At 37.7% G+C, this 23,353-nt stretch overlaps 1 protein-coding gene across 15 annotated transcripts in view; it reads left to right on the forward strand.

Moving 5' to 3' along the window:
* Positions 1 to 23,353, forward strand: part of Neo1 (neogenin 1) — a 199,572-nt gene that overhangs the window by 83,462 nt on the left and 92,757 nt on the right. For all 15 annotated transcript variants that reach the window (XM_074062073.1, XM_074062063.1, XM_074062065.1 and 12 more), the window contains exons 6-7: positions 14,970 to 15,124; positions 16,968 to 17,088. In XM_074062073.1, the coding sequence (XP_073918174.1) occupies positions 14,970 to 15,124; positions 16,968 to 17,088 (276 nt within the window). The remainder of the gene's footprint in view (positions 1 to 14,969; positions 15,125 to 16,967; positions 17,089 to 23,353) is intronic.

Raw genomic sequence — 23,353 nt, forward strand, 5'->3', positions numbered from 1 at the left:
ACCTGTAATTATACTAGCTTTCAGATAAATTCCACAGTTTTTACAGGCTTGAAATAATTTTCTAATGGTTATGTTCATTTCCATAGTAACTAACCACCCTCAAGAAAGAACTTTCAGGTATTCTACAAAAGACCAGAAATGTCCATGTGAAATAAAATGAAATTATGATATAAGGTTAGAACCTACATTTATGTGGAATACCAGATGGAGGCTTTCTGATGATGAAAATGTTGTAGAGTAAAAGAGCCATTTACTTGCCTAAAGATTCTGCCTGTGTGCTGTTTGTGCATTAGGCAAAATTAATACAGGAAGAACTCAACTCTAGTGTGACTTTGTTACTAAAATAACCCTAATGAGGAGGTAACTTTGTGGGACAAGTAAGCAGGCATCTTGGTGCAAAAGAGGACTTGTGGTTTTTATAACCCTGTTAAGAGGTCACCTCTGCACTTCACAGAAGGAATATGGTATGATACTAAGATCTTGACAAATTGGTATGGTAAAACATATTTTTTTTTATTTGTAAAATGGGGTTAAGAATGTCTTCTCTGTGGTGGTGGTGTGATGAAAATGCTTAGTATGTGTCTGGTGTGCTGTGGGCCTTCAGTAAATGTGCCTCAGAGAATGTCCCTCAAGTGCAAAGCATCTTTTCTTTCTGTCTGAGCTCTCTTCCCCTGGTTCTGCTTTCTTTCATTTCTTTTTTGCCTCCTTATCTGGATTCCACTTCCTTCTTGGATCATTCAGATTGACATCTCAGATAACTTTGTTTTAATTTTATCTCTTGCTGCCAACTATACATGACCCTGGTTCCATGTTTTGTGGTCTGTGAGTCAAGCCTCACGTCTAGGAGAGCTCTTGGGCTCTCACCTATGTCTTGTATGCTGGGCTCCTGTTTGTCTGAGACAGCTGAGTTGACAAAATGTTAGTAAATCGTCCTCATTTCCTTAAAGAACGTAAGAACTGCAGTGTGAGAGCAAAGTCATGCCCCTTCCATTTCAGAAGTAAGTGAGAAAGTTTTGACTGTCGTCCTTGGCATTATAGCCATTTCTTCTTGAGCCTCATTGAGGGAGGGGCTTCCTATAGCACTCACTGTCTTTCTTTTACTGAGCTGTATTTCTTTACTTCAGTGGGTGCTGTCAGATGCACAAGCTTAGACCACGACAGCTATGCCAGGAAGAATTTTAATGACTTTAGTTATGTTATGAGTTAGTTTCTCACATTCAGTATACTAAATCTCACAAACATCCCATCCTGTTCTTAAATTTTGGTTATTTTCCTCTTTGTTTATTAAAGAGCTGAAGGAGTTAGTAATAGCAGGAAAAAAAATGGAACCACTTCATTAATTTAAAACACTGTCTCACTTACTAAAAAGTAAACTTAGAAGATCCAAAATGGGCAGTAGAAAGATTTTCTCCTTGTGAAAAGAATATCTAAAGCAGACTTTCTCTTGATTTTAGGTTTCTTTTCTGCTTACTCACTGATACCCCTTACTATAGAGTGTTCATGACACTTTCAAATAAACCTATTTACACACTGGTATGGGATCTCAGCAGGACTATCTTATCTCACTATAGCACAGTTATCTTCAGTTTGTTTGAACACCAAACACATCAAATGGTGATTCTGAGAATGACTGATAAAAAGCTAAATGAATGTGTTTGTTCTGCCTTTTCCAATCCCTGTTCTAACGTTAACCAGTGTTTTATGCATTGGTCTTTTTGTCCAGTGGAACCCCTTGGGTTGAGATCACATCAGTGTCTTTTTTGTTTTGTTTTGTTTTGTTTTTGGTGGGGGGAGAACTCAAGCACAATCACAGTTAGAAGCCAGATATTTAAAATAGATACACATTCATTCTGATGAAGCTGGGCAGGGTAGAATCTCCACACCTCACCCCCTGCATTCCTTGTATCAGTTTTATTCTTTTGGTGATTAGAAATACAGGGTTCCAGTGATTGTCTTAAAAGTAACACCTTAGATGTTTTTCAAGCAATATTTTTTTCAATGCCCATTGCAATAGAAGACAGAATCTGTATCACTGGAGCTAGGACAGCAGATCGGGCTTAGTCCTCATCCTCAAGGATACATTGGGTGGTGCAGAGAAGTATTTAGGCCTTTCTAGCCTAGGACAATAAAAGCTGCAATACTGTGTGTCATTTATGGCTCTGAGATTCATTACTGTCCAGTTGGTTTCAGTGATTCTGGTACAAGAAAGAATAGTATAAAGAAAATATGACACTTTTTTTTTTGTTTGAGATGGAGTCTCACTCACTGTATTGCCCAGGCTAGTCTCAAATTCATTAGCTCAAATGATTCTCCCACTTCAGTCTCCAGAGTAACTGAGACTACAGTGTTACACCATGTAGTGTGATAACTTATTCCTTGAATTCTTGGCATCCCAATATGATTCAGAAATGGGTAGTCAGTCCAAACATTTTTTTTAAATTTTATTTTATTCTTATGTGCATACAATGTTTGGGTCATTTCTCCCTCCTTCCCCCCGCCCCCTGCCTTACCCCTCGCTACCTGGCAGAAACTATTTTGCCCTTATCTCTAATTTTGTTGAAGAGAGAGTATAAGCAGTAATAGGAAGGAACAAGGGATTTTGCTAGTTGAGATAAAGATAGCTATATAGGGAGTTGATTCACATTAATTTCCTGTGCGTGTGTGTTACCTTCTAGGTTAATTCTTCTTGAACTAACCTTTTCTCTAGTTCCTGGTCCCCTTCTCCTATTGGCCTCAGTTCCTTTAAAGTATCTGCTTTAGTTTCTCTGCGTTGAGGGCAACAAATGCTACCTAGTTTTTTAGGTGTCTTACCTATCCTCATACCTCCCTTGTGTGCTCTCGCTTTATCATGTGATCAAAGTCCAATCCCCTTGTTGTGTTTGCCCTTGATCTAATGTCCGCATATGAGGGAGAACATACGATTTTTGGTCTTTTGTAGCCCAAACATTTAAAAAATATGTTTAAGAAAGGAATTTTTATGTGAAAGATTTAATTCAATAATGATTATAATCCTAAACTGTTTTCTTCTGTAGTTTTTATTTTATTTTATTTTATTTGTGGGTACTGGGGTTTGAACTCAAGGCTTCACACCTGTTAGGCACGCTACTTCTTGAGCCACACCCCCAACCCGTTTGCTCTGTTGTAGAGATTGGTCTCACTTGTTGACTAGATTGGCCTGGACCATGATTCTCCTGTTTTACACTTCTCACCGTACCTGGGATAACAGGTGCATGCCACCATACCCAGCTCTTTTCTTTTGAGATGGAATCTTTCCAGCTGTTTTTTTTTTTTTTTTAATTTTTGACCCAGCTGGCATGGTCTGGAACTACATTCCTCCCAACCTGAGCCTCTACCCCAGCTTGGGATGATAAGTGCAAACCACCACGCCCAAGTGTTTTTGTCTGGGCTGGCCTAGAACTGGGTTCCCCCTGATTTCAGCCTCCCAAGTAGCTAGGATTACAGTTGTGAGCCACTGGCTCCCTGCTGAGACACAACACTTTTTAATAGGACACAAAGTATCCTTTGGATTCTTTTGGAAGAACTAGACTTGTCTTCATTCTCTTCTATGTGTTGCCCTCTCCACCGTCTCAGACAGGCTTACTTATAACCATTGATTCCATTTTCAAACCTCATGACATTGACTTTGGTCTCTTTCCCAAAGACAGGTAGCTATCAAGCATACTAATACCACTGTCTCATCCAGGTCCCAAACTATGGAAAAGTGACCTTCAGAAAATGAGCACTGAGTCCTCAGGTGAGAGGGTGCAGCAGGACTGAGGTTTGTGCTAAGGAGCTGCTTAAGACAACTTTAGTGCAGTAACACTGCTGACACTAGGTGGCAGAATAGGCACACCATCAAAGCACCTCCTTTGAGGCAGAGGATGAGGCCTGTGCTGGTGAAAGAGCTTAAGAATGGGAGCAAAAGCATGGATGGAAATGTATGCTGCAGTAATTCTACAGATAATGTCCCCCTCAGTGCCTGCACCAGAACTGTCTGCACTCACTGGACTGCCCTTGGTGTGCCAGTGGGTCAACAATTTGAAAAACAAATACTCTGCTTTGTACTGAACTGCTGAAGCTTATGTTGAACAGCAAATCTAATGATTTATCGAACTTCTAAGAGCTAAAATGCTCATTTTCAGTTGCTGTGTGGAATTTTCTAACATACATACTAAGTTTAATTTGCATATGGAAAAACCATGCAAAGATTTTTCTGTGGTAGGCCAACATGGAGAATTTTCATGAGTAGTGGGGGGCGAAAAATAAATATGCCCATAGCAGTTTGGTAGAGAACAAGCTTCTCATCTTGAGGAATTGGATAATTTAGAAAAAGCTTAATGCCAGGCATGGAGGGAAAGCTTCATTCATAACCCTGTGTAGGCCAAGGCAGGAGGTCTGTGAGTTCTAGGCCAGCCTGGGCCACAAAGCAAGACCCTGTCTCAAAATAACAACCATAAAAAAAACACAGAGAGAAAACTTAATGATTTGCTGATTTTGATTGGGTTATTCAGGGAATTGCATGCACTCATTCACATTTTGTGATGAAACTACAAAATCATTTCTCTGGGCTATAAATTGATATTACAAAAATAACAATTTTACCACTTTTTCAGATTATAAGAATAATTGATGTTTTATATTGCCTCAGAAAACAAAAGAATAGTGAAAAATATAAGGAAAAAAATTAAAATCACCTTTAATCTCGCCACCCAGAAATATTGCTTAGTCTTCAGTTTTATATTTCAAACTATTCTGTAAAACAAGTTCATGTTTTTATAAAAATAAAAAGATACTCATTCTAGATTTTTGTGTTTTTTCTTTTGCATGTCATGTTACATCTTTCTATGTGAGGACATACAAAATTATATTCTGTATCTAGTGGCATTATAACAGAGTCAGTAAACATTAGCTGTATGGGCCTTGCTGTGGCTGTGGCTGTTAATCAACTCTGCCATAGTAGCAGGAGAGCATCCATAGGTTGACCTAATCTGGTGAGTGTGGCTGCCTTCCCTATGATCTTTTTTATTGTCTAGCAAGCCCTGAGTTCAAATCCCAGTACCACAAAAAAAAAACTTAAAATTTTGACTTGTACATTTCTCATATGAGCGAGGTTCAGTTTCTCTTCATATTTTTAAAAGTTATCTTTTTGTGCATTGTTATATCTTTTCATTTTTTTGTTTTCATTATTCATTGGACATTTTATTTATTATGGAGTTTCAGACCTCATCTGTTCCCCCCTCCCCCAGTCTGTTACTTGTTGTGTTTTTTTGTTTGTTTGTTTTTGTATTTTTTTTTTTACTTTGTGATGATTTTTAGTCTCATAATAACCTTTTTATATCTAGTCTTGTATATTGGCAGGGGATGGGGGTGTGAGGCCCAAACTGTTGTTTTTTCCTGTCCTCTACTCAACACACAATACCTCTGTGACCATAGATGGGAGAGTTCTTTCCCAGCAAGCAATGGAAGTCAGCTGTGCATCCTAAATGCAGTTTAGGTCTGACACTTTCTACCTAGAGCTGTCTATATCAGCTGTCCAAGGTTGAGCACTGAGCTTCAAGAGGCTCGGTCCTTTTAGAGACATGCAGGACTCTAAAGACCTGGAGAAGACCTCCAGGACTTCTGACCAACAAGCTTCAATCAGGGTTCCAAGTAATTTGTTGCAGTGGCTCAGAGAACTGAGGGAAACACTTAACTTCCTTACCATATAAAAGAAACTACAAAGGAATAGCCAAATGGAAGAGGTGTATGGGAAAGGTTTGTGGATAGGCCACAGATCACCACCCTTCAGAAGCCTTCCCATGTTCAGTTCTCTGGAAGATCTCTGGAACCCTGTCCTCTTTGGGTGTTTAGGGAGGCTTCATTACACAGGCATGATTGATTTTTATCAGTAACCATTGGAGACCACAATGGCCACTTTCCCTCGTGGCAGGTTAGGGTGGGGACTAAAAGTTCCACTCCTCCAATCACATAGTTGGTTCCTTTGACAGCCATCCTAAGGAGTTGCCTCATCAGAACAAAAGAAGCTGCCTATCTCTGGAAATTCCAAGGGACTTAGGAGTTCTGGGTCAGCAAAGAGGAACAAAAGCCTGACACATCTTCCCAATATCAAAAGTTCAGTGTGTTTGTCTTTCTTCTGTGGATTCTGATTTTCGGTCACATTTAACTCTTCCTTCAGGAGTTTAAAAAAAAAAAATCATGTTTTCTTCTAGTGCTGTTATGGGGCTATTTGTTTTTAACCATTAAATCTTTGATATGTATAGAATTTTAGTATAAGGAGTAAGATATGAATGTAACATTATTTGTTTCCAAGTGGTTATATAGTTTGTAAGATTATTGAGGTCATATATCTTTTTCTCTTGATTTAATGTGTCCTTTCAGTCATATGGGAATTTCTTACATACTTGGAACTACATTTTGTGCCTCCATTCTTTCACATTTTTTTAAATGTCCTTTGGTAAAGTTTCATAGTTTTCTTAAAGGTTTTATACTTTCCTTGTTATGTGCATATTATGTTGTGAATTAAATTTTTAAATTTACATTTCCTAATTTTTTGGTTGTTTAAGAATATGAGCTGAGCACAGTAGCTCATATTCTGGAATATGAGCTGGAAGGTGGAGACCCAGAGGATCATGGTTTGAGGCCAGTACAGGCAAAAAGTTTGTGACACCCTGTTTCAATCAATAAAAGCTGGATGTGGTGGTCACGCCTATCTCCCCAGCTACACTGGAAACATAAATAGGATCGTGGTTCATGCAAGCTGAGCATTAACAGCAAGACCCTATTTGAAAAATAACTAAAGTGAAAGGGGCTGGAGATGTGACTCAAGCAGTAGGATACCTACCTAGCAAGCCCAAGGCCTTGAGTTCAAACCCAGTACCCCCAAAATAAGTGTGTGTGTGTGTGTATGTAAAAAACAACAAAAAACATGTTAATCATTTATTCTGCAAGTTTGTTTTTCTGCCTTTTATTTTTCTGGGGTCACAGAGCCAACTTGTAAACATGAGCATAATTGTGGGTGCTGAGGTTACATGTCTTAAGATTTTACAATATTGTGAACATTTAAAAACTCAAGCAAAAAACTCAAACCCAAGGGACAGACTTGTGGAGAGACTACAATATAAAAACATTGAATCCCTGAGGAATCTTGAAAAACATTCTTAACCCTGAACATCTAATTCTCTGCTAGTGCTAGTTAGAGGAATTTTTAGTATTCAGGTAAGCACTTACTCAACTAATACTCAACTGAGTGCCTGTTATGATTAGGCCACTGGTGTTTCTGTGGTAAATTGGGCAGTGGGGGCTAGGCATGGGAGAATTCGGATCAGAAAAGCTGCTTTGAGGGACAAGTACTTGTTAGCTGAATGGAGAAAGCTGTGAGACTTGAGCGAAACATGTGCATGAAAGGAGGAAAGAAAGTTTCTAAGTCCACTGGCAACTTTGTTGCGCTGCTGCTTCAGAGTTACAATGTCCCCTATTTCTCCTGGAGGTGAGAGAACCTGCTTGCTTTCACTGCATTGGAAGCCTTTCTCTAGAAACTGGGGAGTTCTGATGTATTGTTGCTTTGTTAAGGAGTCAGTCTGATCATAAAAGACTTACGATTAGACTGGAAAGTTTTCCACCTGTTAAATGCTTCATTCATTCATTTATTTTTTAAAGACAGTGTCAGTTTGTGAATTGCAGAAAAGAAGAACAAATGTGCAGTTTAACATAAATGGAGAAAATTGTTTCTCTAGTTAAAGAGCTTAGTGAGAATTTCAGTGCTTAAGAATGATTAAAATCAAACAGTAGGATTCCAATGTTTTAGAGCTAATGTAAATGAAAACCATTGTTTTCCAAATCATAGCATAATAAAATACCCTTTAAGCATTGGTGTTGGCCCTATGTTATTTTCTGTTTGAATCAAGTGGCATTTTCCATATTATGTAACAATGGGGTGGGGTTATGTGATGCTTCTGCTTAAAGCATTGTGCAAGTAAAATGCATTTTAGTATTAAATTCCACTTGTACGTTTAGCAATTAAAATTACTCTTGTAATGATGATGGCATTAGAAGGGATGGGGATTGTCAAGAATTTGAAGCTTAATTATCTCTGTGGTAACAAAATGCACAATCTTCCACTACAACACTTATTTTCTTGTGGTAAATTGACTCATTCATTCTCTGTTTATCAATTTAACTTTCCAACCACAAACATCTGCTCTTACATTGTATTTAATTGGTGTGAATACTAGTTAAGATCTAGAGAACATTTTAAAGGGTTACTTTGAAATGAAAGGGAAAAGTAAATGTGGAATTGAAAACTGTTTATGATGTTTCTTTTTTCTAATAGCCTGTGGAAGTCTGTTTACTAAAAATGCATAGTAAAATTACAGTAATTTGATTTTCTAAAAGAGGATTTTGCTGTTTTCCAGAAATACTCTGCCTTAGGGGGAGGAGCCACAATCATAGGGGCTCAAGGAATGCCAGTTCCTTGTAAATAGTACCATCTTGTTGAAAGTACAGGATATGTTAGGATACTATATATGTTGCCATATGTATGTTGCTAAAGAGAGATAGGGACAAGTTGTGTGTGAAGGAGTATTAGCTTATAATTTTTAAGATAATAAAAGGATAAACCATAACAGTTTCAAAAAAATTGTTATTTATAGGGGAAGGGGAGAAGAAGAAAGGAAAGAACAGAAGCTAGACTTGTTTGAATATACCTTGCTTTTGTAGATTTAAAATTTTACCAAGTAATTTCTGAGAATGAAAAGTAAAAGGAAGCATATGACTTTGAATGTGTATCTAGTTGGTAGTAAAGCCCCCACAGAAAGTTACAGTTGAAATGGAAAGTTACTATTCCAGATAAATTGGAAATAGTAGCTGGACTGTATATAAATAGTGGAATATCTTCTAAAGAAAAACAAGTGCAAAAGTTTTCAATGTTAAATTGTTGGTGGGCATTTAGTTATAAATTTTATTTGTTATATTGTTGGTTGGAGACCAAGGAGGTATAAGATAAGGCAAATGAGTAATTATGTTAATGTCAAGGTTAAGAAGATTCAGTTAAAACCTGTAGTTTTGAATTTAATTGGAAATTTAAATTAGAAAATTTTAAGAAACATCTAATTGCTGACTTTGTTCACAGATAGGGTCTTAAAGCAGTGACCAAAAATACTGACAGTGGGGTCGTGACAAGCGAGACTTGGGTTTCCAGCAGGCCCAGGCTTTCTCTGTTGGTCAGACATGGGGTAGTTTCAGAATCACAAGAATAATAATTTCAGTCAATTAAAACAAATCAAATGTTTCTCAAATCCAGAACTTGTAATGATGCTTTAAAAAAGAACCCCTGTGATTGCCTAAGGGGGGTTATTAGAAATTTGCTCATTGTTTTGAAATATGTAAATAAAGGGAAAGAATCAACCATCCTGTCCTTTTATAAGAACTATACTTTAGGATAACCAGATCATTGAAGGGTCGTCAAAGTAATTAATTGGAGGAATATAATAACAAATGAATGGATGTTTCCCTTTACAGAAAGAATGATAGATTAAGAATATTACTATTTTGCATCTCCTTGTAGACAGTGCTTATTACGGGCTATAAACACCACAAAAAGAGAGACAGTCATTTAAGACCCTCCTGATGGAAGGACAGGGAATTGCTTATCAAGGAGTCATGAAAAATAAATGAGCTGACTGCACATGCCTGCTTTTAACTACACCATAGCAGTGCAGACAGCCAGGGAGACCTGCAGGACACCCTACAGAACAGATGACTTGGTTTCCTAACAAACAAATTGCAAACAAAGATAAAAAGATGAGGGGGAACCTATGGATTAAAAAAAATTTAAGAAACAAAACGAAGCTGGGTGTAGTGTTTTGTGTCTGCAGTCTAGCTTTCAGGATGCTCAGGCAGGAAGATTGGAGTTTAAGGTCAGCTGGGATACACAGACCCTGTCTCAAAAACAAACACATAAACAAAAAACTTCATGAATGCATTTTGTCTAACCCAATTCAAAAGCAAATCATTTTTATTTATATATATTTGGCAGTGCTAGGGTTTGATCTCCGGGCTTCATGCTAGCTAGGCGTTCTACTATTTGAGCCACTGTGCCGGCTCCAAAAGTAAATCATACTAAAAACCATTACTAATGAATTGTGAATACTGACTAGATAATTGATGTTAAGAAATTATTATATCACAGTTAAGTTTAGAAATCGAAGTTCTTGTCCTGTAGAGGTACTTAAATATTTATATGTGTGATAATTTAGTACCTGGATTTTGCTTTCAAAATAATCTGTGAGGGAGTTGAGGGAAGAAATGGGTTAGTGTATATAGATGAATCGGTATTGATGCTGAGTGGATAACTAATGAAACTACATAACAGGTACATGGAGAATTTTACCCTCTTCTATGAAGGGTTTTGCAAAAGAATATTGATTTTAGAGTTAGACTGCTTGGGTTCAAAATCCAGATCTGCCATAGACTAAGCTGTGTGACCCTGTGAAGTTACTTAGCTTCATTGCATATTAGTGTCCTTGTCTATAATGTGAAAATAATACAGTAATTCCTACATAATAGGATTGCTATGGGAACAAGAGTACTCATAGATGTTTGCTGTTACCATACATCAAATACACAAACTAAAGTAAAGTCACAGTGCGTACAGATCTTAGGTGTACTCACCCTAGTCAAGTTTCTCATTTAGTACAGGAGCAAACCAAAACCCATTATTTTGAAATCCATGTTTAGTAAAAGGTCCAGTGTTGGGCCAGCACTCAGCTCTGGGTCTCTACTATTAGTCATTAGCACTGTTTTTTAATAAATCATTACTGAAGAATATGTAAGAGTTCAAAAACAAACTTTTAACATCTGACCTGGGCCCATTCACTCCTCCTTAGCCTGCTCGTCCCCTGCGCCAGGAGGTCAACATATTGATGCTAAACTTCCTTAATGCAGACACCAACTCAAGTTGTCTTCCTGCCTCAGCCTTCCGAGTAGCTGGGACTATAGCTATGTACCACTGAGCCTGGCTAGTTAAGTGATTTAGTTGGCTTTTATTAGTGATTTATGAACCAGGCAGTATCTCATCTAAAGAATCTATAAGTGCTACAACTGGGAGTGGGTGGGACTTTGTTTTTTTTTTTTTTTTTTTTTTGGTTTTTTTGGATAAGGTAACTTGAGTTGGAGCAAGGAAACAGCATAATACAAAAAGCAGATGGATTAGCATAAATTACTTCTTGTTACTTTTCTTGTAAGGGTTAAAACAAACTAGTTTCAGTTTGAAGATGTGAAACTTTAGTATGAGTGACCCGGTTTCTTAGATCCTAGTGTAGGAGCTCAGTCCAAACCAGTGACCCTCCTATAAATTTTAGCATAAGTAAACTTTATGAAGTAGGAAGGCTCAGTGTAGCAAATGTTTATTTTCCAATATTTGAAGTTTAGTCCATTAAAATAAAAAATCTTAAGTTCTTCTTAATTATCTGTTTGCTTTGAGAAGAGAGAATGAAACTTAACATAAGCCAAGTCTAAGTATATCTGGGGGTGGGGAATTAGCAGGAAATTTTTGAAGAAATAAAGGAATCAAAGAAGACTACTTGTTCTACCAAGTAATAAAATATTTATAATTCATGGTTCTGGTCTGAGAATAGACATATCAGTGAACCAACTAGTACTCAGAAATAAACTCCCCATGAGTTCCAAGGATTTCATTATTAAAACTTTCATGTCAGGTGCTCTCACTGGGTCTACTGAGCTTGCTGTTTCAACCAATCTAGATTGTCTCATAGAAATACTGGGAAGAAATATAAGTGAATATTAAAGTGTGGGCATGGGGAAAGCCTTTAGAGTATAGGAATAATGAAATAATGATGACAAAGGGAGAGGAGTTACACATTTTACCACATTTACATTTAAAAATGTAAGACTGCTACAATAGTGGTGCCATAGGCCTTCAAAGACAAAAGAGGACACTGAGAAGAAATATTGGTAGCATATAGACAAGGGATATTAGTAACTTACTCTATTAGGGTCCATTCAGGAGCCAGAACTCACACCATTTCACAGGGATAATTCAATGCAAGGAATTATTAACTAGTAAAATGTGTTTACTGAAATGGATAAAATCAGGACTGTAAAGAATATAGAAATAGTTATTAGCCACTATTATCTTTTGAACTGAGGTAGAAAATCCAAAAAGAAACAAACTTGGACAAAATCTCTTCTACCCACAACAGCTGTTCAGACCTTGTTGGAGAGAAAGTAGCTGCCACCCGAGGACAGAGCTGTGGATCAAAGCTGTCCACAGGAAATGTCTGCTAGGATGCCATGGGCCCCAACTGGTGAGCAGAAAGCCACTGGGGGTGCGATGGGCCTGACTGATTGATGAACCGAAAGAAGCCCACAAGGGAGTCGTGAGTCACAGCCGCTGTGCTAGACCCTGTCCAGTGGGATGCTATGAGTCAGTCCTATGTGCAGAAAGCCACCTGTTGGAGTAAGCTGAAAGAAGTTTTGGACAGCAATAATCATTGGGTCTCCTGCAGACCTCCTAGTAGCATTGCCATAGGTGGAAGAAAAGAACCTACCCCAACCTGAAAGTTAAGTCTCTTGCTCTGCAGTGCCTGGCAGTGCCTTCTAATGCCCTCTGTTAACAAAGCAGCAGCTGGCTAAGGCCCGTATCTTTCATTAGAAGGGACAGTAGACTTGCAGCCAAGAGGCCTTTCACTGATAACTGGCATTTTGTGAAAAGTTCTTAAATAGAGATAAGAAAGTTTCCAACATAGTAAGTAAAAAATGGCAGAGTACTTATGTAGATAATTCACGAAAGAATAAGCACAAATGGCTAGTCAGTGTCTGGAATGATAGTCAAATTCACTATTATAGATTTTTCCTGATGTTATCTCGTTTTATAGACTTCCATTTTCTGGATCTTGCATCATCAAGTGTGTATATTGCTTCTTAAGATTGTAATTCTTAGCCTTGTGCAAGTGGCTCAGGCTGTAATCCTAGCTACTCAGGAGGCAGAGTTCAGGAGGATTGAGGTTCGAAGCCAGCCCAGGCAAATAGTTTGTGAGATCCTATCTCCAAAAAAAAGGTACATCTTTTCCCCCCTTTTTGGGGGAGGTTTTGCTTGCTTGGGATTCTTCCTGCTTTCAGTACTTTTATCTTTCTTTACCTAAGTTACATAAGTAGTTTGGTCTTCTTTCTGGGTATGCCCCTGTCTAGACAGTGAAATAGGCAAGAAGAATTTTTAAAAAGGGAAAAGCAGATTGGAAATGAAGAAATAACACTGTCAGTATTTACAGAAAAAATGATTATGTAGATAATCCCAAAATTGTACAAAACCTATAGAACTAACAAGTTAGCTTAACCTGGCCACAGGCTAAAAGGTCAGTTCAAATGAGTGAGTCACACCTCTGTCTACTGGTAGCAAACAAGTGTAAATTTTTAAAACATTAGAGCACTTACCTAACCTGTGCAAGGCCCTGCCTTCAATCTCCAACACTGCCCCCCTCGGCAAAAGTACCAATTACAACAACTCCAAGATTTTTTAAAATACTTAAATACCTAACAAAGTATGAACAAGGTTTGTTTGATGAAAGAAATGAAAGGTCTAAATAATTGGAGAGATAAGCCACGTTTGTGGAAAGGAGGGCTCAGATTCAACACTATCTCAAACTTGCGGCAGCCTGGGCACTGCTTACTGCAGCTGCTGTTATCACCAATGTTATTTCATAGTACTAGCCTAAGTCAAGCTTGCTGCTTTGTGATGTGGGAAGTTCCTTCTTACTTGATCCGATTTTTCAAATCAGATCAGTAAGACCTTTGTCAAGGCTGTTGTATAGGAAGTTACAGCATTAGATAGGAAATTGGGCTAAGATCTACTTTGATCATTATCTTTTTTTTTTCACCTTGTTTTCCTGCAGCACTAGGCTTTGAACTCAGGGTTTCACGCTTCCTAGGCAGGTACTCTACTGCTGGAGTCATACCTCCAACCCTTTTTGCTATGGTTATTTTTGAGACAGGATCTTGCTTTTTTGCCCAGGCCATAGTCTTCAATTTATGCTTCCTGTAATAGTTGGGATGACAGGTGCATGCCACCATGCCCAGCTTTTTTCCATTGAGATGAGGTCTTACGAGCTTTTTCTCCGGGGTTGGCTTAGAACTTTGATCCTTCCAGTCTTAGCCTCCCACGTAGCTAGGATGACAGGCATGTACCACTGTGTCCAGCTATTGGTTGAGATGGGGGTCTCATGAACTTTTTGCCTGGGCTGGCCTCAAACTATGATCCTTCTGATCTCAACCTCCCAAGTAGCTAGGATTATAGGTATGAGCCACCAGCACCCAGCTGGTCATTTCATTTTCCTAATGAAAAAATCTTTTGAATCTACTATTTTTAAGTGATTTGTGTCTTTGGGGCAAGGGAAAAGGGAGATACTGAACTATTCAGTCTTTCAAATATACTTACTATTCTCCAGATTCTGTTGCTTTTCTTCCTACCTTTAAAACCATTTCATGTAATAAAGAATGTTGCTAATGGGAGTGTATTGCATGAGTGAGCCATTTGAAGCCTCTAATATGATGTTCATTTTACTTGTTTTGCTGTTCTTATTGACTGAAAAGGAAGATTTGTGACCAACTTTTTATCTCTGAATTTTTATGGCTTTCCAAAATGGCATAAACATTAGTCTTTAATACATTTTAAGATAGCCTGTACTATTCATATTTTCAGTTTTTTCAATATAATTAACCTACTAAATATTTCTCAACAAGTAACTAGGGAAACTTAGAAACTATCATTATAACAATTATACTAAAAATTAATTTTTAAAGATAATATGTTAGCATTTTTAAATATATGTAATTGTGAAAATATCTGACAGCTTCAAATAAATAAAAATCCTTCGAATTCTGTGATTTAAAAAAATTGGTTGATACATGAATATTTTTACTTTTACTGATACCTTAATTTCCATTCTATTTTAAAGCCCAACCTGAATTCCTGAAACGACCTGCCAGTATATATGCTCACGAGTCCATGGACATCATATTTGAATGTGAGGTGACTGGGAAGCCGACCCCCACTGTGAAGTGGGTCAAGAATGGAGACATGGTTATCCCAAGTGACTACTTTAAGATTGTAGTAAGTATTTTTCAGAGAAGTACACTTAGATGTTTTAAATGTAACCACTAAAAAATCAGTTGTCATATATATACACCAATTTATGCACTGCAAATGAAGAAAAAATTCAAAAATCAAAGAAAGAAAACAATTTCATAGAACATAATTTCTTCATTGACTGAGGAGCCCAGAAGTATTTTGGTAGCTTATGTGAGATCACTTCTTGGGGAATTATCAGTGTATGGACACACGTATCTTCCCAGGGTCATACTCTCTGATTAAGGAGCAGAAACCTGTCCCTTGAGGTGTGGCAAGATGATCCTTTGGAAAATCATTATCAGTGAGCCCCATTTGGCCAATCATGTTTAATGCCAGCTATGCAGGAAGCAGAGATTGGGAGGATGAAGGTTTGAGGCCAGCCTAGGCAAAAAGTTAGCAAGACTCCACCTCAGTCAATAAGCTGGACTTGGTGGCATGCACCTATGATCCCAGCTACAAGGCTGAAGGATTGAGGCCCAAGCTGGGCTGGACAAAAATAATGTAAGACCCTATCTGAAAAAATACAAAGCAGAAGGACTGGGAACACAGCTCAAGAGGTGTAAAGCACCTACCTGTCAGATGTGAGGTCCTTAATTCAATCCCCAGTACCATAGAAAAAGAAGAAAGAGTTACCTGTTAATTATCCAATAGACAATACAGAACTTACCCAAAAATCGTACACTGATGCCCAGACCCTTTAAAATAAGGTTGACCCAGTATCAGGCATTGTTGTAACAATAGGTAAAGATTACTTTTGAAAGTAAATGCATCATATTGTGCCTCATGGATTTGTAAAATTTTTATATTTTTATGTATCAGTTAAATTTTTTTTTTTTTTAAAAAGTAAATGCTAACCAGGCCTGTAATTCCAGCATCCAGGAAGCCAAGGCAGCAAGTTCAAGGTCAGCCTGAGCTATGGAGTGAGACCCTGTCACACACACAAACACACACACAGAGAAGTAAATGTATTTAAGAACCATCAGCTATAATTGCTTTATATATTAAATGCATAATAGGTATGATTTACTAATGTTATTATCCTGATGTCTAGTAATGTAATTATTTAAGTTCTAATAATAACAGGTATAGTGACATACCTTAAGATCTCTGTATAGTAATCATAAAAGAAGATCAGCAGTAATTACGGTTGTTAACGACTTAATATTTCATTACACATTTGTTGAAGAAGTAATTCTTAGCGAAGATGTATTTTCTGTTTTTGAAATGGGTAATCTTATACTACAAAAAGTAACTCAGAATATTTAACATGAAAAAGCAACCTGTTGTGGTTAAATTAGCATTTACTTTTATCAATATTTGCACAGTATTTTGAAAACCATATTTTTTACACCAATAACAATAGTTGATGTTCATGTAAAACTTTGTAGTTTATGAAAAAATTGAGTATTATGGCTTCATTTGACTTATTGAAGTCTACTCTGTTATAACTATAGATATTGCAGATAATCTTAGGAAAATAATACTTTAAATTCACAAATTGTAGCTTAGCATGGTCACATTACTTTGCTTATCAGTTATTTTTCCAAGCAAAGGTGTAAGTTTACAAAGAGTGAGGGTGTGACTTTCCGTAAGTGTTAAGTTCTTCATTGTTAATGACAGTATGTGTTGTTCTAGTCAGTTAGTCATCACCTTGCCAATAATATAATATAAAGTTAAGTTAATAGGTATATAGGTAGATCGTATCCAGTAGTTAAATCATAAAATTTTACTTGTTTTTCCTCCCCCAAAAAGAGCCTATTCTTGAGATTTTGAACTCATGCTTATCAATTAAATCGTAAAATTTTATGTATGTTTTCTTCCTTAGAAGGAACATAACCTTCAAGTTTTGGGTCTGGTGAAATCAGATGAAGGGTTCTATCAGTGCATTGCCGAGAACGACGTTGGAAATGTGCAAGCGGGAGCCCAACTGATAATCCTTGAACATGGTAAGAGGCTGGAGCAACAAGAGGTGCAAGGAGCTGCCACTGCAGGGTGCCTATGGTTCTTAGCCTGTTTGGAGCCCAGAGAAAGAACAGCAGTCAGAACGTCTGCACTTAAGGTGACCCAGAAACACACCTGCAGATAACATGGAAAGATAACTGATATTAGGAAAAGAAAAAATGAACAGTTATAAGTCTTACATAAATGAAGTTTTTCAGAATTCAGTCATTTTAATCTCACCTATTTCTGTCCTACAAATAGAGAAGTCTTAAAGTCATGTTATTTTGCACTGAGTTTTTCTTTTTTTTCTAAAAGAAAACTAGCTTACCTTTTCTGATTATCACCAAAAAATACCCATGAATATTACAAAAAATTCAGTCAACATTGAAAAATATAAGGAAAAAAATCTGCCAGTATGTAAGTCAGAATTTCAGCAGAGAAACCTTATTGACTATAATAGGCTTGCGGTAGCAGTATTAGGTAGAAGAGAAGTCTAAAAAATATAAAATGGGCAGATAAAAGAGCTACCACCCCTAGGTCTAGATGGACTGTACAGGTTGGGATCTCCTCTAGGGCTGAGATGTAGATGTAGTGGAGAGGCTATTGCTGTGGCTTACTGGATGTCAGAGTTGTGGTGCTTTGATGTTGAAACTTGCTCACAATTTACTTTATTGGGTCTGAGGAAAGATAGGGAAGTATCTCACCAGAAGCTTCCTGCTGCAAAAACACCCCAGGGGTTGACTGTTGGGGAAAGCTGCTGGCTACAGAAGCCTGCCAAGACAGCACATTGGAACAGTATATCCCCAGTGCTTATGCTAGTAAAGCTTACGAACACACACACACACACACACACACACACACACACACACACACTCCCCCCCCCCCCTCCATTTTTGCAGACATTGAAATCTGATTTGGAGCCGAGAGGCCATAAATTGATAACTGGCACATACTCCCAACTACCACCTAGGAGTATTGCATAGAAGCACGCACACAGATATATATGTGGTTTTATAGTCTTGTGTTTTCTTAGAGCAGCATGCTTTGGACATCTTTTCATGTAAACAAATATAGATTGGCATAAACTTTGTGTTAAATATTACATGTGTGCAGTGTTATATAACTTACTCCTTATTAGTTGACATTGTCTTCTTTTTTTTCTTACTACTATGAGCAATGCTGTGTTTTATATGACTATTTTTCATACAAAATTTACTAAAAGTTGAGTTGTTGGATAACAGTTCTGTGTTAAATTGATGAGGCATTCATTTTGAGTATTTCCGTTTATCAAATATGGTCAGATACCAGTGTGACCTCAGGAAGAATTTCTCTGACAATCGTAGTTTGGCCAAGGGAGCTGACTGACAAAGATAACACCTACTCAGGCTTTTCATAAAATAGGAGATAGGATTTTTAATATGGTGCTTTAAAAAATACATACTTAAGAGCACTGTTATAAAGAGGCATAAAATATTAGAACTGCTTTTTCTCTGTGTCTGTGGTTATATCCTTCCCTTTTCACTGGAAATGATTTTAGTAGAAACATGCCACTTTTCCATTTTTGAAAAATGCCTGAGTATACCTACCAAATAAGGTATCAGCAGGATCTGTGAGGACTTTCTTATTACTAATGGCAGTGACTTTCTTAGGAAACTTCATAACTATCCTGGGGTATGTTCACACTCACCTAAGCAAAGGGACTTTGGTATATTTATGTTTGGGATTACCATTATAAGTCTAACTCTTAGTATAAATGGTTAGCTATCCTAAAAGGTCCCTAAATTCATCCTAATTGAACTTTTTTCTGAATGTACTTGGATAGTATAATAACTGCAATCATAGTGTATGGGCTTCTGTCTTTTTGAGAATGTTTTATGGGCTGGTGGAATTTTTTAGTGATCTTATCGGGGATATACTAATGATGTATAGATTATAAGAAGGAAAGTAAGTGTCATGTTATTAATTTTGTTTTCTATTTTGTTATTTTATATTTACTTATTTATTTATTATGTATAGTTGCCCAGACTGGTCTGAAATTCCTGGGCTCAAGCTATACTCCCACCTCAGTCTCCATAGTGCTGGAAATAGGCATGCAGCACCATGCCTGGCTTTTGCTGTTTTATTTTGATTTGCAAGATAAATATTTATATGAGAAAACTTAAAGAGGGACTATAACAATTTATAAGATCTGACTTCTGCCTTTCTGGAGTTTATAATAAAGGGTGTAAGGGATATATACAACTTCAGTAGGATTATTTTTATATTTTATGGTATAGATGAAGCAGCTTATAATTCAGAAGAGAGGAATTTTGTGTGATCAGGGGATTTTTATCATGTGAGATGTCCCCCTTGTGGTAGGCCTTGAGTGATTATTTCCAGATACTGATTAACAAGGGGACCTGAATCCATATGGAAGTAGAGTGCCTGTTCCTGGGAAGGTGGCCTGTAAAGGCAGACTAGGATCATGTTGCCAGTGGCATGACTGAAAGTCAAAGCGTTGCAGCAGTAAGACACCCTAACAGTAAAATGGTGCTTAATTATAGGAGGGAGGCGTGCAGGCTGCTTGAAAGAATGTGATTACGAGACCATTGTGAGATGACAAGTATATGTACTAGACAAATGGAAAAAGATGACCTGAGAAGGATATATTAGCATTTATCTGATGCAAATAATTGTCAGCTGACTGGATATTAGACATTGTTGTAGAAGTCAGAGGTACTTCCAAGGCTTTATCTGGGTGACTAGAATAATGAAACCTTAACAAAAATAAAAAGAGAGGTAAATCAAATTGGAAGAGATTTGTATTTCTACTCAACATGTAAAAAGTGTACAAGCAAAGTGTGCACACACCTATGATCCCAGGACTGAGGAGGCTGAGAGGACTGTGAGCTTGAGGCCAGTCTGGGCTACATAGCAAGACTATCTCTTTAAAAAAAAAAAGTGTGCAAAGAACCTCCCTCTGTCACCACAAGAACAAGCTTAATAAGCTACAGAATCATAATTTCTCTCAAGTCCATTGCTACACTTAGAAAAGCACTGACATAAATTCTAAAAAGGCAGCACAGTTCCCCTACACCATTCCCTGAGAAATGGGTCATATGAATGGTTTCACCTTTGGCACAGCACAGGTGGGAGAGATGGTTGCCAGAAAAGTGAACAAGAAGAAAGTTCTTAAAATTTTAACTGATCGTTAAAGACCAAATGTGGACTAGTTTGGAATATCTGGGGATCCCACATACAAAAGGAGTTCACATTTGCTTGCAAATACATTCTTCCTTGTGCTCCAGAGGGTACGCCCAGCTAAGAGGCAAAGCAGGAGACTTAAGAAAGCTTTCTCTGTGGCCTAGAGATGAGATATTCTGTCCTGCTGAGAGACAGACACAACACTCCCACCACAACCACCACCATCATTTACTCAGATCCTCATTTAACCTCAAACCAGTAGAAGAGAGGCAGAGGCCTTTTTATTTCATGTTTCTGGAGTAAATTTAGAAGCCAAACTCCTCTACATTTGTGGGGAAAGACCCTCTCCATATGTGTATTATATGTGCTATTTATGTATTTATTACTTAGTTTTTGGTAGTACTAAGGATAAAACCCAGGACCTCACATATGCTAGGAAAGCACTCTACCCCTAAACAACATTTCCTTTGAGAAAAACCCTTTGGATAAAGAATACAAACAAAAACTCATTATTGCAGAGGGGAAGGGTAGAAGAAAAACACTTTATCTTTGAATGAGGGACAGAAAACCATTTTAGGTTCCAGAATCCTACACTGATAGCAAGAAGAGGTCTTTTACTACTGAGGAGAAGTCAAACTCCCACCTAAGGTCAACATAAATACAAAGCACATTTGGGCTGCCATAGGAGGAACCATAAGGTCTACCTATGATCAAGACTGGACCAGGGCACCAGAGAATTTCATCTGGTCCAACAACAAGCCTAGAACCAAGGCACAGAGACTTGGGAAAGGTAAAGAACATGAATCCTTGAGGCACTGGAATGTAGGAACAGCTGAAAACAGAGAAGAAAGCAGAAAACTGAGGAAAAACCTCTGCCTCCAGACCCAGCACAGTAGTCTCTGCCATGAGACACTGAAGGTAGCCATAAGAGCGATAGCATCCACAACAAACTCAGTTTCTGACTAAATGGCTGAACTCTACACTAGTAGTTTGAAAAACAACAAGCCTAACTGTGTTGGGTGTAAATAATCCTTGCTGCTATTCTGTACATCATGTCCATCACTCAGTCAAAAAAGCAAAAGGTGAAAAATGAAGCAGTCAACAGACTCAAACTCAGGCTTACATAGATTTCTCTGTAGAAAGGCTATAGAAAGGTATTCGTAGACTATCTACCATCCACATACCATATATCACATACCACTACTTATGTATCTTTCTCTTAAAAATTGCTCAGCGCCAAACGCTGGTGGCTCATACCTATAATTCTAACTACTCAGGAGGCAGCGATCAAGAGGACCACAGTTAGAAGCCAGCCAGAGCAAACAGTTCATGAGACCCTACCTCGAAAATACCGAACACAAAAAAGGGCTGGCAGAATGGCTCAAGTGGTAGAATGCCTGACCAGCAAGCATGAAGCCCTCAGTTCCCACAGAGGAACAAATATACAAATTACAGCCAGAAATAAAGTACTTAAGAAAAAAAAATAACCCAAATTCTATGCCCAGCAAAAATATCTTTCAAAAATTAAAGTGAAATAAAGACCTTTTCAGAAACAGAAGCTTAGAGAAGACATTGTTGACACGCTTGTGCTACAAGGAAATCTTTCAGGCTGGGGTAGGATGGTACCTGACTGAAACTTGGAGAATCTTCACAAAAATTAAAAGCAGGTATAGGTTTTGTCTTTTGATGTTTTCTAAAGTACATGAACAGTATAAGTTGGTGATCTGGAAAGAATCCAATTACATATTTACCTTATGATATAAAAGTAAAATACAGGAGAGAGCTAAAATTTAAATTGAATCCATAAAACACTGGAAGAGGATAGAAGATGATCACCATTCACTTTTGCAAAATACTTTAAAAATATAGAAGAAAAATTTGCTATGTTAGAGTATAAAAATGAACACCTTTGCTAAATTAAAAAAGAGACAAGCTAGGGAAAAATGTTGCAAGAATCATTTTAAATATCAGAAGAATAATTTTGAATGTGCCAAGAACAGGCAAATGAAATGATAAAATAACATAAGCATTCAACTCACAGTAGAGCAAAGTTAAACTATTTCTGGACAGATAACAAATATTCCACCTCACAAAAACATGAAATTCAGTACGTACAATTTTTTTTTTTTTTTTTTTTTTTGCCATGAAGGGTTTTTTTCAGTACTGGACTTCATGCTTACTGGGCAGGGCAGGTGCTCTGCCACTTAAACCAAGCCTCCAGCCCTAGATTTTGTTTTTAAGTGAGCATTACTTTGTAATGGCTGGCTAGTATGGTTGTACCTAATCACCTCACTCAGTGAAAATACAAATTTTTACCATTTATTAAAAACATTTTGAGAGTGCCATGAAACTCTGGGCTGACGCGGGATGATTGGTTGTAATTAGTTTTCAATAGAAGTATGCTCTTTTCTTAATAGAAGATATTAATCTTGGAGAATGACCATGGAAAAGGGGATGAGTTGTGGAGAAGGGCTGCCTTTGAGATCATCTCAGGCTTCAGTTATTAAAATAACAGTAAAGAATTGGAAACAAAGCAGTCCTGTAAGGAGAAATGAGGGGGCTTTGTGCTGATGTGTGCAGGTGCAGGTTATCATTCTGAATCCAAAGTCAAGAAATATAAGTACGTATGCAAATAAGCTTGTCGGAAGACATTTAAAAACTACCTACCAGTTACTGCACTGGTACTCTTGTGGCCAGTGCAGTAATTGCACCTCTGATAGAACTTGAGGTGTAGACTTGTACCCAGCCCAGTGTCCATGTTCTTCTTGTGACGAGGCAGAGAAAATCACCTCTCCCACAAGGGAGAGGTGTCTTGAAGAGCTGTACGCAGATGGCAGGCAACTTGTTTGTTTGTTCTGCTGTTAGAATATTGGTTTAATTACAAGTCAGACTGTGGGCAGCCATGTGCAGACAAAGAAGCACCAGACAGAGTCCAGACAGTAGCCTGAGACAATAAAAAATACTTTGTGCCAGATCAACAAATGCACTAATGAACAAATACCAACATTGGTTCCAGGTTTTCTGACATTTTCAGAAGATCTTGGGTACTTCAAGAAGATCATAGAGGCTGGGCACTGGTGGTTCCTG

This window comes from Castor canadensis, chromosome 19, assembly GCF_047511655.1.
Source record: "Castor canadensis chromosome 19, mCasCan1.hap1v2, whole genome shotgun sequence".
Classification (NCBI taxonomy): Eukaryota; Metazoa; Chordata; class Mammalia; order Rodentia; family Castoridae; genus Castor; species Castor canadensis.